This window comes from Lycorma delicatula, chromosome 2 (assembly GCF_047948215.1).
Source record: "Lycorma delicatula isolate Av1 chromosome 2, ASM4794821v1, whole genome shotgun sequence".
Taxonomy (NCBI): Eukaryota; Metazoa; Arthropoda; class Insecta; order Hemiptera; family Fulgoridae; genus Lycorma; species Lycorma delicatula.
Window position 1 is genome coordinate 111,971,541 of NC_134456.1, and position 13,841 is coordinate 111,985,381.

Consider the following 13,841-nt stretch of genomic DNA (forward strand, 5'->3'; position numbering starts at 1 on the left):
AGTTCAAATTTGGAAATGCTGGAATTAATAATATATATATATATATATATATATATATATATGTATTATAATACTGTATGTAAGCGTATGTGCAAGCACGTGTATGTGTGTATTTGTTTAATAAGTAAATTTTTACAACCAATCGCAATTTTTCAGCAAATATTGTCGATGTAACTAATTTAAAAAAAATATATATATATATATATATTCAGCAAAAAGTAAACCGACAAGAGATATTTTAAACTAGAAAACTAATTTACATATTTATTTTTAAAACAATATTTTGTAACAGTAACCAATAAACAAATTAAGGAATAAAAACCGTGGTAATTAAGGTTATAACGGTCAGTACTGCAGCTGATAGCGGTATTGCAGCTGCCATAACACTCCTCTACAACAGACTATAATGTATGATGTACTTTTTTCCAGAAATCCAACTCCAAACTCAAAGGACAATAGATGGGATGAATTGTCAATAAAGCACATGAACTATTATCATATTGAATACGGCAAAACAAGAATGGAAAATGGGCTTTATAAAGAAAGAAACAACTTCTGGAAGAATTTGGGATGGCGGGATAAAATAACATCAAAGAATGTATTAGTTAAAACTGAGTTATAATCTAGTTAGTTTTGATTATAATGTGTCAATTTGAATATTATAACATGCTTATTGTTATGTTTATTGAATTAAATATTGTTCATTTATGTTTATTACTTATTTTCACCTTAAATAAAAGTAATTATCATATTTAATAATACTAATCTTCCTTGTCTGTAATTCTGTTTTTATACTCTAATGCAATAAGCTCAAATTTAAACCTTTTTAAAATAAGGAAAAAATGTTATTGTTTACTATATTAAAACAAGAATGAAAAATGCAATTTATTTAATATTGAATATAGTATTTTTCTTTTTTTTCAGCGAAAAACGTTTTCACGTTATACATTATCATCATCCACAATTATACAATTGAAACAGTAAAAGGAACGCAAGAACTAGGATAATGCATGAAACGTGAATTAAAAGTAAAATCAAAATTTTGATGGGTTAAATCTTATTAAGTATATTAATTATTTTTAGAATAATTCCCAGTCTAGTACATTCTTGTCATTTCCTAGGACGCGCCATATGTCCCTCAGCAATTTAAATTTGTGACGTAAGGCTGCATAGCATATGCAGTCCACAAGGATGTGGTGAACAGTCAAGTGGCAGTCGCATCGTTAGCCCAGTGGTGTACTTTCCGCTGACATCAGGTGTGTGCCAGTAGCTTTGGTATGTCCTAATCGCAATCTACACAGGATCACTTTCTCTCTGCAAGTTTTCCTGCATAAAGAGTTCCATGGTAACACTGTGTTTTTTATGTACTGGAGTTTATTATATGCTGTAGCGGTCCAGTTATCTTGCTACTTTCTTCGAAGTATATTTTTTATGGAATTGATGAAATCGGTAGTTGCAACTCGAGTAGCTACATGCATCTTTAGCAGCATTTAGCCGCAAGTTTGTTACCCAGGATTCCCACATACCTAGGGATCCAGTAGAAATTCACCTGTGTGTTGTGAAAATTTAATTCAGTGATTGTATTATCTATTTTGGTGACAATAGGATGTCTGGAATATAAATCCTCTAAAGCTTAGAGAGTACTGCCGAATCGCTACAGATAATTATGTGATGACATTTTCATCTAAATAAATGAAAGGAAATGAGGGTTAACTCCTTTAAGAACTGGATGATTTGGTTACCCTTTAAGACAGACTAAGATGCTAGTAGCTGGTCCCGCCTATCCCAAAGTGATGGCTCACCACAATCAACAAGTAAGCTTGCAAAAGGCCTTAATCCAGATTTTAAGCATTGTACGATGCGCTGAAGAGTAAACGATACAACCATAATCTAATCGGGATCGGACTAAAGTGTAATAAAAATGTAACATACATGATCAGCTTCGTAGTTGGTGTTGCTAAGAAATCATAGCATATCTAGAATTTTTAACCATCTTGCCTTTAACTGTTTAATGTGTTTGTCCCACGTAAAATGACTCTTGAAAGTAAAACTAGAAATTTAACGTTAGAAGAGATAACAATCGACTCTCCATTAAGCAGGACATGTGAAGTGAAATGGTTTTGTTGATGTGAAAAGACTACACATTTTGTTTTCTCCAGTGAGAATGTAAAGCCTTTCTTTGTGATTTTGTTTCAAGGCGAGATTTAGTAATCTGTAGTAGTCTGTCAGATGTAGCTGTTGAACGAGTCTTGGTATTAACTGCAAAATTACCACCAAACAAGAGAACATGAAACAGGTGGTTGCAGACATTTAGTAATACTGTTGATTTAGCAAACCCTTAATAAAGGCAAGCATATCACCCATGACTCCCCATTCTTTAAGGTTATTTAGAATACGTCATCGGACTGTGTCATATGCCATTTCGATGTCAAAGAAAACAATGACAAGTTGCTTGTGGAACAGAAAGACATTTTGAGTAGCTGTTTCGGTGATATCAGATGATCACTTGATGATCATCCTTGGCAGAAACCATATTGTTGTGGAGATATCAGAGTGTGCTTCTCTAATACCAGCTGAGCTTTCAGTTCACAATTCTCTCCATCAGTTTGCACAAAATGCTCATCAAAGAAATAGGTAGGTACTCTGAGGAGCATGCTTTGTATCTGCCACGTTTAAGGACTGGTACGACAACTGCTTTCAGACCAGATGTGTGGGAAGACTTGCGTGGAGAACAAATCATTATATATACAAAGTAGGTGATGAAGGGCCGAATTGGGATGATTTGTAAGCATATTGAGACAGTTGTTAACAGGTCTAGGGGAGGTATCACATGAGTATTTAAATGTAAACAATTCATTAAATGTAAAAGGAGTATTTAATTCTCCTAATGAATCACTAATTTTTAACAGTACTTTTTTCCATTTGTATCTTATATTTCTGAAATTCATTAGTGTGTGATGATGTTATTGACACCGAACAAAAACAAGCAGCTAGGTTAGTTGCAACTGCAGTAAATGACATAAGGAGTTCTTCATAAATAAGGCGGAGGGTCGACTGTTTGTAGGATCCACAATTTGCAACATGTTTTCTCTACACAGCAGACATAGGAGTAGGGCGTGAGATGGTGTTTATGCAATACCTCTATGACTTTCTCTTGGCTTGTATGAATACACAATGATATTCCATTCTAGCGCTACAATATAAATTGGTTTGTTCATTTGTAGGTCTATAGTTAAATTTACACAGAACCTGCCACTGTTTCTTAATCGCATTTTGGCAAACATCATTCCACCAGTAAATGGAGAGACGCCTTGGATTTCCTGATGTATGTTTGTGGATGAATCTACTAGCATTCTCAAGTACCAGGGAGGTAAAAGAGAAAAATTTGATGCAGGGCATCAGAACTATTGTCATATTGTATTGGGAAGGTTTCATGGTAACTGTTCCAATTTGCTATTTCAACAATACATCTCCATGGTATCTTTTGTTCACTGCGTAGCCAACCCAAAAGCAATGGTGATTGGTTTTTGGTCACTGGCATATAAGTTGTTACATGTAGAGCTGTTAATATGAGGCAGTAAACTTTTCGAGCATAAGGAGAGATCAATGTTGGAAAAAGTACCAGTCAATGACAACATAAACATGGATAACCATCATTCAGTAAACAGAGATCCAAGTCCTATCTCACTCTGTTTATGATACTTCCTTGAGGGGAACAGACTGTTGAGCCCCGTGAAATATAATGGGCATTAAAGTCTCCTAATATTAACTATGGAGGTGGTATTTGGTCGAGGAGATTTTGTATGTTATGTTCATAAAACTCGAAGATTGGTGAGGGGTATAAATTGCAAATGTGTAATTTAAATGGGACAGAGATCTCTACGGCAATTCAGGGGATGTGAGTAGCTGTGGTATCCTTGTAGCCGATACCCTGTCCTACATGAAGATAGCATCCTCGCCACTCTCTCGACTATCAACGAGACAGTCGTACCTCTCACAGAAATAGCCTCTGACAGTTACTGCGTCTTGTAGTAGAAGATGCATTTCCTAGAAGCATATGACTAAAGGTTTTTGTGCACTTATAATTACCCTAACATCCTTAATGTGGGAATGAAGACTTAGGACATTCTACTGGATAATGTTCATAGATAGAAGTAACTATAGATATAGAATTACAGATATATAAAATTTTTTTATAGGTGATTCTGATTTTCTGTTGTAAATAAAAATGTCTGCAGATTATTTGTAGAATATTATTTGGTTTTTTCTGGTCTTTATAAATTTTAAAAAGTGATTCAAATTCTTTATTATTCCTTTGTTCTTTTATATTTTAATTTCTTTTTAAAGAGTGATTAGAGTTTGGAATTTTTTCCTTTGGCAGATAAATTTTTATTTTTTCCTGGGTTCTTCAAAATAATTTCTAGATTTCGACAATTTTCTTTGTTAATTAAGCATAATTTTCTGTTTTATTTTTTAAAGAATAAGTTTTGAGGTTGTCATCCTTTTATTTTGATTTTAGAGGGCTTGTAAAAGTCCCTGGTGTTATTTATAACTTCTTTAACCATTATTTAAGGTTTACACTGTTACTTTTCTTTAAGATGTAAAATATTTCCTACTATATTTCTATTTTAGCTGACTTTCATTTTTTCCAAGTTTTCAAAGTTTAATTATTTATTCTAATTCAGACAATTCATTTGCTTTTTTACAAGTTTTAATTTCATTTTGATATTTTTGAATTATTTCTTGGTTGAATTTAATTATTTTATTTTTAAAAGTTTTTTTTTCATGTTTTTCAGGGTTCAGGTTAATTAAATTTTTGAAAGATGATCAGTCAAAATTTTTTCCTCTGGATTTTAACATTTCTGATTTATAATTGTTTTCTTTATTGCAACACAGTCAATTTGAAATTCTCTTTAATTTAGATTTGGGCTTTTCCAAATAATTACATTTTTTAAAGTTTTCGTTAGAAGGTGGAATTAGTTTTAAAGTTCTTAGAAATTTCTATTAATCTCTCTCTGTTCTTTTACGGGAGAGATATTTTACAATTATTTTACTAAACCAAAATAGTTTTAAAATCTCCTTGTCTCAATTTAGGTCTAATCCTAACCTAATCACGGTTAAAGTCTCCTAAAATTAATATTCTTTTCTAGAATTTAAAAAAAATAATTTTCTAAGTTTTCCAAAATTTTTTGACCATATAAGTTTTCTTTTTCTTGCTTTACTGGTGCATGATGACTGAATAATGTGTAATATTTACATATGATAAAAAAGAAAGTCTTTCAGAAGGAGAGTTAAAATCCTGATATTGTTTTTTATTATTGTTCACAATGAAGGTTCTCCGTAGTAGAGGACAACATTTAAATAAGTAGTTCTGAAGAGGATAAATCCACTGCAATTGTTAACCTGAAGCATAAAAGGGAATCAAAAACTTAACCCTTAATTGCATGAATTTATATAAATAGTTAAAATATATACCATGTTCTTGGTGGTGGTAATGAAGGAAAAATAACTAAAATATTCTGTTTGTTGTTTACTCTTTAAAATCTAGGAAATAAAATTTAACTCATATTTGATACATTCATTCTATAAGGTGCCATATGTAAAACACAAAAATAATATTCTAACTCTAATTTTAAACATGACAAACATTTAAGTAAAATAAGGTATTTGTGTAACGGAAAAGTTACAAAAGATAATCCCAAATAGATTTTTTATAGATAATATTTTCATTTTTATAAATAATAAAATACTAGTCATACTCATATCTTCAAAACTGTAACTTTTTTGTAATGAAAATTATAATTTATTAAGGAAAAAAGATATCTTTATAATAAGTATACACAACTTTTATAAAAAAAAAATTAATTAAATACTGACAGTAAATTAATGATTGATATATATATATATATATATATATATATATATATATATATATGTTTTCATTTTTTATAATATTCTACAAACAGTTTCTTTTTTTCATTATGCAGCATTCTTCACACAAAATTTGTTAATGGGCATCCCATATTTCTACACCTATATCTTGCCTCCTGAAATAAAGGCCAATAGTCAGTCAGTCCCATCGGTACGGACAGGTACTAGCAGATTTCTTTCTTTTTCTTATGGGATTGTTCTTTACTTTACTTGCTTTTCATTACAAAGAAAAGGTTCGGTATGTGGTCTGATCTTATCGTTCACATCCCAAAATACATCTCTTTTTTAATGCTGACAAGAGAGGAAGGGATGTATGATAATTATGAAGTTGACCATGTAACGACAGTTTTGTGGAACACTCCTGGTCAAACGAATTACAACATTTGAATTAACTCCAATATCTTCCTCTTCATCACAAGTTTTCTTCTTACTAAGTAAATTTCAAACTTATAACCCTATCCTTAACAGTCAGACAGCACATACAATTTATAACCCCATTTTTTAGGTTTGCAAGGATTATATTGTCGCAATGAATGGTTCACTTTAATGGCGCAAACTTGTTTGTCTTCAGATGAACTTTCATTGGAACAAATGAAAAGTTTTCATTTAAGTGTTCAGTGACTGGATGTAACTTGAACAGCTAATCTCCGGCAAGATCATCATGAGGTAAGTTTTTGTTATTGTCATTAAAAAGCAAAAGCAAACAGATACATTCACATGAATTTTCGCCTGTAGTCTATTTCACTAACTCATTTCTAATAACGGATGCCACTATTCCTAATATTCCTTACAGGTGACATAAAAATGATTCCATGAAATTTTTGCAAAGAGTTTTCAGGTAGGTTTATTTGTATCTTTCTGAAAAGAATACAAGAAAAATTTGTTCACAGATAAAATTCAATAGATCGGTATCAAAAAAACAAAACTGAAGAAATCAATTTTTTCTTTTGGCTTTTGTTTTTTCATTTTTTGAACATTTTGGAATATTTAAGTACCAAACCAGAGTTAAGTTTTTTGGTTGAATGAGGCGCTGTATCAACAGTAATAATATCATTTATTTCTTGCTTTTGTTGCATAGCTAAATTTAGATGATCGATTTTTTGAAACCAAACTTCATCAGGCATATCTTCAAATACTTCATCATCGTTATCATGACCTAATAATGTCACTAACTCATCTTAGCTATTGTAAGGCATTTACAAAAATTATACCAAATCATCACTACACACAACATTCTTGTTCATCATCTAATAGATTTATATAATCAACTGCCTGAAATGAATAACATATTTCAGTTGGTTAATATTTTTCAAGAATTTACTGTAAGAACTTTCACTGCATGATGTATCATATATGATGCATTGAAAATGGTGACAAGATCATTACTCTGTACAAAAAATATATAAAAGAATGATTAAATGATAAATACTTATATAAGAGAGTACTGTTGTATTTTTTTATTTTATTTTAAAACACTTGCAGCTAACATTAAAAAAAATAATATAATAACAGCTATTTTCACCAACCCCACAGGGCAAGACAACCGCCTTGTAACTCTTCCGTCGCCACACAACCACCCCTGTTCATAGCCCTGTTTGGCTTTAGCAGGAGTTGTCTTTCACTTTTTACATCTCATCGTAATGCATGAAACGTGAATAATAAAATAATATCAAAATTTTGACGGGGTTAGTCTTATTAAGTATATTAATTCTTTTTAGAATAATATCCCGTCTAGTACTATGCATCCTTTCAACTGATTTGCTGACATTGTTAATAAGACATAATGGGTGATACCGACATTTTGACCTTCTGTAGCTTGCTTGGGGAGGAAGACTACGCCCGATTCCTTCCAACAACTCAGGAAGCATTTGTTCTCAAGACCGTAGTTCAGTGCATCTGTCATTTCCCATGGTACTTTCATCATTAAACCCTTTAAAACTGCCGCTGGGATGCTATGTGGGCCGGGATCCTTCTTTTTGTTCTATTTGGCCTTAGCCTTAGACACCTCTTCTTATGAAAAGCATTTTACCTCGCAATCAGTAAACACATGTACCTGTGCTATTACATCAATATCACTATTATATCAATATTTTCCTGTGCTATTACCGTTAATAGCACAGGAAAAAAAGTTTGGTAATTTGTTCGACCGAGTGCTCCTCCGTGAGGATGGGCAATCGTCTACTAAAACGGTTCATGGCTGTTTAATAAGCCTATCCCATGGGTCTTCATCTAAGTCTCCGCAAATCTCACGCCATTTTTCAGTCGCATCCTGTTTAATGACATAATTGAGTGAAGACCTATAATTAACATAATTGAGAGCTGCCTCTTCATCGGCCTCTCGTCCGGCTGTTTTAAGACGTTGTTCAGGACGTCTTAGTGTTGTAGTTCCTGCCTCTTCGTCGCGATGCTGTCAGACCACCTGTATGCTTGTTAGGTCCTCTATATCTGCTCGGTATCTGAGATATCTAATGGATTGTCAATTCTTGCAGAACATCTGGCGTGAGTGGTCTGCCGTCACTGATTTTGTCCTCCATTTTCACGACCATTATAGCAACCATCGTTTGTGTCAATCTAGTCGGTCTCTGGATATTGGCCGTATGAAACAATATATAGTCTATCTACAAAAGCGTGGCTAAGTGGTCGCTTGCGGTCTCCTCACTTATGACACTTTAGTGACATCTATTATAGTTCCAACCCCGATCAAGGATTGTCAGATCCAGCGTAGAAGCATGGCCTCTTGCCTCGTAAGTGGGCGTGTGGTCATTGATATAAAACATCCCTGCCATTTGAATTGGGTCTGCTATCAACTTGCCTCTTCGACTGGTGTACCGGCTGCCTGTAACAACTAACTTGCAATTCAGGTCACCCATCAGGATGACTATTATACTTTACTACGACTACCTTATTATGACCTCGTGTAACTTAGTCATATGTTCGAACTCGACTAAATCACAATTTGGGCTGATGTAAACACCAATGAGTACTGCATTCGACAACTCGAGGGGAATCTGTCCTGGACCTCTAACAAAACCTGGGATCCCAACTTGCCACTGACGTTCTGTACCGCAACGTCATCCTTGACATCGGTACACCAATCGCTTCTAGCTGCCGTATGTCTATTCGGCTCAATAGTAATTAAAACATCTACACAGAGAGCTTTAGCCAACTCTACCTCCAGATCGTGAAAGAATATATTGCATTTTGCGTAGGATAATATTATCCTAAGCATTGCGAGCAGGGCCGCACGTCACGCCTCCGGTGCGGTGATCTTTACTCCCACAGTCTAGACATAATTTCGGCTCTCGACACTCTCTTAACTGGTGTCCTTTTCGGCCACAATTGTAACAAAGCTCAGTCCTGTCGGGCCCCGGACAGGACTGCACCTCAATGCCATGAGTCCAACAACGATAACACCTGTTACTCTTTTCTCGTGTGTAGGCCCGACAATGGACTCACTTTATACGTATTCGATTCTTAATGAAGATATTGGCAGCCCTGTACATCGTTACAATTGTGACATTGTGGTTCACTAAGTGCCTTCCTTAACGAAGTAATGCAAATCTCGTCATTAACACCGATCATTTTTGCTACAGCCTCTCTGACTTCTTGTTCACTTGTGTTTACATATATCTTTGATGTGGACGACAGCCTTCCTATCTCCGCGTGTCCACAGGTCTACTTGTAGGTCGGCTGCCATGACACGTAGAACAGCTGTAAATTGTTTCGCATTCTCTGCGTCTTTAATATCGTCGCGAGACGATGGCCTGAGAGAATTTTACATCAATGCCTCATAACTCAACTCGCTTGCAGGTAGTCCACTAATATCATGCACTCTCACGGGAACTTAACTCGTTTTCTTCCTCCATGGTTATCTTTCTGGTTTACAATTAACCTGGTTTATATTAATAATCAAAACGTACTTTACGCTAAATCCCGAGTTATTTGACACCTCACAAGGGGCGTCCGAAGGTACCGGGGAGGTCCGGGTTTTTTTTAAATGGTCGGGAAAATGTAAAATCCAAAAAAATTAGGGTGGATGGGGGCAGGTAAAATGTATCAATCTAAAATTTTGTGGGGCTGCGGTCAACAGGAGGAAAAGGACCCGGATCGGGTAGATCCGGTGGGATTTTGAGATTTGAGATTAAACTGATAGGGAAGGAGGTAATGGAAAGGAAGCACCCCTACTAAAAACTAAAAAAAAAAAAAAAAATTGGTTAGTAAGTCACTTGGCTACTTACACTTTTTACAACTTCATCCTGTGACGTAGAACTCTTGTTTATCCGTGGCTATTCGACTTAGCTATTTCTTTCACTAACTTCTAAATTATACACAGTCTCTTATAGGCGAATATCACTATAACTAAAAAACAATCAAAACAATATAATCCGTGAGCCAAAACTCTTGAAATATTACGTACGTGTCCAGTATCCTTTTGCCTATAAAATTTCACTACGTGATCAGTAAAAAAAAGCTAAAAACCAATCAAAACGGTAATTATCGCAGAACTAGAATAGCACAACCACTCGGCCTGAGTATCCACACTCGATTTAAAAAACCTTTAACCTCTTCAAAATACCTCTAACTTTCTTTCTGCTAGTCAGATGGATGATTTCAGCAGCTCTTAATCTTCTCCGGACAACATAAACCATTTTGCAAAAATCCGCGCGTAAATCGTTCCAGTTGTTTTTTAGTCTATAGCGGAAACACATACGAGCATTGCCTTTTACATATACAGATGAAGAAAATCTGTTTTTATATTTGTTTCTTTTTTCCGTAAATATCTGGACACCGGAGACACTTAGCTGGTCCATTTTTCAAAAAAAAAAAAAAAAAAATTTATTTTCTCGTAACTAATATATATTCTGAATATGAGCCAAATCGGGCCGTAAATGGAATTTGTCCAAATATTTCAACCACAGGGCCATCTAGCGGGACCATTTTTATTTTCTTGTACGAAGTAAAGGAAGTATTGTCATCGCGAAAAATTTCGGTTTTCAGATTTCAACGGAAATATCCATTTTGAGCATCTCTGAATCCATTTTGTCTAGTTTCGGCGTGACGTCTGTACGTACGTGTGTATGTATATATGTACGCACGTACGTATGTATCTCGCGTAACTAAAAAATGATTAGCCATAGGATGTTGAAACTTTGGATTTAGGACTGTTGTAACATCTAATTTTGCACCTTCCTTTTTGATTGCAATCGACTAAACCAAAAAAGCCCAAAATCCAAGAAAATTTGGATTTTCGACTTTTTCTTACTTACTGCAGAGTAATAAGCCCTCACTGAGAGCTATTCAATGATATATCATAAATGGTACTTATTTTCATTGGTTTCAAATTCATAGCCAAATGAAATTTTAACTAATGAAATATTTGGATCATAGAAGGAGAAGGCACATCGGTTCGAATCAGACTTCATCTCCTTTTTTTTTTCTTTAATTTATATATATATATATATATATATATATTTAACCTGTGATTATATAAATTAACTATTAACCTACTATTAACTGTGATTGTATAAAAATTTTTACGATAAATAATATTTTAAATTATATAAAAAAATGAAAAAATATCAGAATTTATTAACGAAATAAAATTTTGTGTACTTGTCATTTAAAAAAAAATGTGTTTATTAATTTAAACCGACCGAGTTTAAGAAAAACAGTGCAGTTGTTTGGGACTTCCAGGAGCAAAAATACAATTTTAGTATCTATACATATTAGTCCATCGGGGTAATCAGCCAAAAATCGGTTTTTACAAATTTTTGTTCCCAAATATTAGTTTTTCTAATTTAGACCATTCATTTGTTTTTTACAAGTTTTAATTTCATGTTGATATTTTGGAATTATTTATTGGTTTAATATAAAACTAAGTTGAATTTAATTATTTTTAAAAGTTTTTTTTGGGTTTAGGTTAATTTAATTTTAGAAAGATGATCAGTCAAAATGTTTTCATCTCTGGATTTTAAAGTTTATGATTCCTTTATAATCTTTTTCTCTATAACAACATAGTCAATTTGAAATTATCCTTAATTTAGATTTGTGTTTTCAAGTTTTTACATTTTGTAAGAGTTTCATTAGAAGGTGGAATTAATTTTAAATTAAACTTCTAAAAAAGTTGTATTAATCTTTCTCTGTTCTTAGTTCTACAGTTTTTCATGAGTAATTTTTTATGTGGTAAAAAAAAATTGATTTGCTTTTTGCATAATAGTGAAACTGATTTTGTTTTTTGTCTTTGTTATATTAGCAAAGACAAAAAACAAAATCAGTTATTATTGTTATTATAATCAGTTATTATCTGTTATTATTGCACTGATTGAAAAGACTGAAATAAATAACAAGAACTCATCACCTAGTAAGTAACTTTTTTATTTGCAAATTTGCAAATAAAAAAAAAAATTATATAAAGAAGCAGAAAATGGTAATGTATTTTTTTTATTTTTCTTGCAATACTTGAACAATGTACAACACCATCATCTGTTACAGCAAGTTATCATGGGTGGATGTGGTTTTACTACAATTGTTAATATCTTTTCCTTAATAACAAAGACAAGTTTAGCAATTTAGTTAATACTTCCTTATATTTACGAACACATATATTAGATTTATCTACTTATAATCTAAATACATAAATACATAATTTCACAAACTTACATAGATTTTTACAGCTTACAGAAAATAACTTATGTCTATAATATTATCACATATTTTGCAATATTACAATATAAAATTCTGTCACGTTACTTCAAGAATTGTTGAAAAAATTATATCTGCTAGACGTAACTAAAAAAATCTAAATGTTGTGTAAAAATCATTGTTATGAAATGAATCAAGGCAATTTAACATAAACATCATTATATTTAAATGTTATCATTATTGTAGTATGTTATCATTATTTTTAGTATTATTTTATTTTATAAAATAATACTAAACTCAGCTAAGTAACAATTAAAATTTTCTCATAATGCTAAGTTGAAAACCACGACATTGAAAGAAAATTCTAAAGAATTCATAGAAATATATATATATATATATATGTATTCAGTATTCTAATTTTCCAATTAATAGTAATAACAAACATTAAAAAAAATATTTTTTAATACTAAAAAAATAAATGTCAAAGAAATCTTAATATTATTGGTAAATTTATAAAAAAGGATGAACATTTAAAATTGTAGTTAAAAAAATAAATATACTTTCAAACTAATCAGTTGAGTTTTATCATTTATTGAGTTAAAGCAATAAATACTATAACCATACTACCACAAACCAGTTATCTGGTACGTCAAATGGTTGTGTTCTCTTCTCTCAGCATCTACATAAAGTCTAATTTGAATGTTCTGATTTATGTCGATCTCTAATTAAAAGCTTTTATTTAACTCGCTTTAGGAATAATCAAATCTTGCAACTGCTATATCTTTTGATCTATCGTATGAAAATCAATGAAATTTGGTACACTTATGTAACTTCGATGACAATACAGGACTACGGTGTCGGAATTTTATATTGTGACGTCTGTACGTGCATATGTATGTATCTCGCGTAACTCCAAAACGATTAGCCGTGGTATGTTGAAATTTTGGAATTAGGGCTGTTGTTTGTGCACCTCTCCTTTTGATTGCAATCGACTGAATCAAAAGTGTCCAAAAAACTGCAATTAAAAAAAAAGTTGGATTTTGGACTTTTCGTAACTACTGCAGTAATAACCCTGGTTGAGAACTTTTCAACGATATATCCTGAGTAGTACTTATTTTCATTGGTAACAAGAGTTATAGCCAAATGATATTTTAATTAATGAAATATTTGGATCTTATAAGGGGACGGCATCTTCTTTTCTTTTAACTTTTTTTTAATTTAAATTTATTGATTTATTAATAATTATTTACCCGTGATTGTAAAAAGTA

The 13,841-nt window shown here is 32.4% G+C and overlaps 1 protein-coding gene across 2 annotated transcripts in view; it reads left to right on the plus strand.

Annotated features, from left to right (window-relative positions):
- LOC142319136 (esterase E4-like) overlaps positions 1-13,841 on the plus strand; it is an 87,260-nt gene that overhangs the window by 36,419 nt on the left and 37,000 nt on the right. Inside the window, exon 10 of one of the 2 annotated variants that reach the window (XM_075356086.1) lies at positions 430-708. The exons of the other annotated variant lie outside the window; for it this stretch is intronic. Coding sequence (XP_075212201.1) covers positions 430-622 — 193 coding nt within the window. The 3' untranslated portion in view covers positions 623-708. Of the gene's footprint in view, positions 1-429; positions 709-13,841 lie in introns of those variants that run through there. 2 annotated transcript variants of the gene reach the window in all.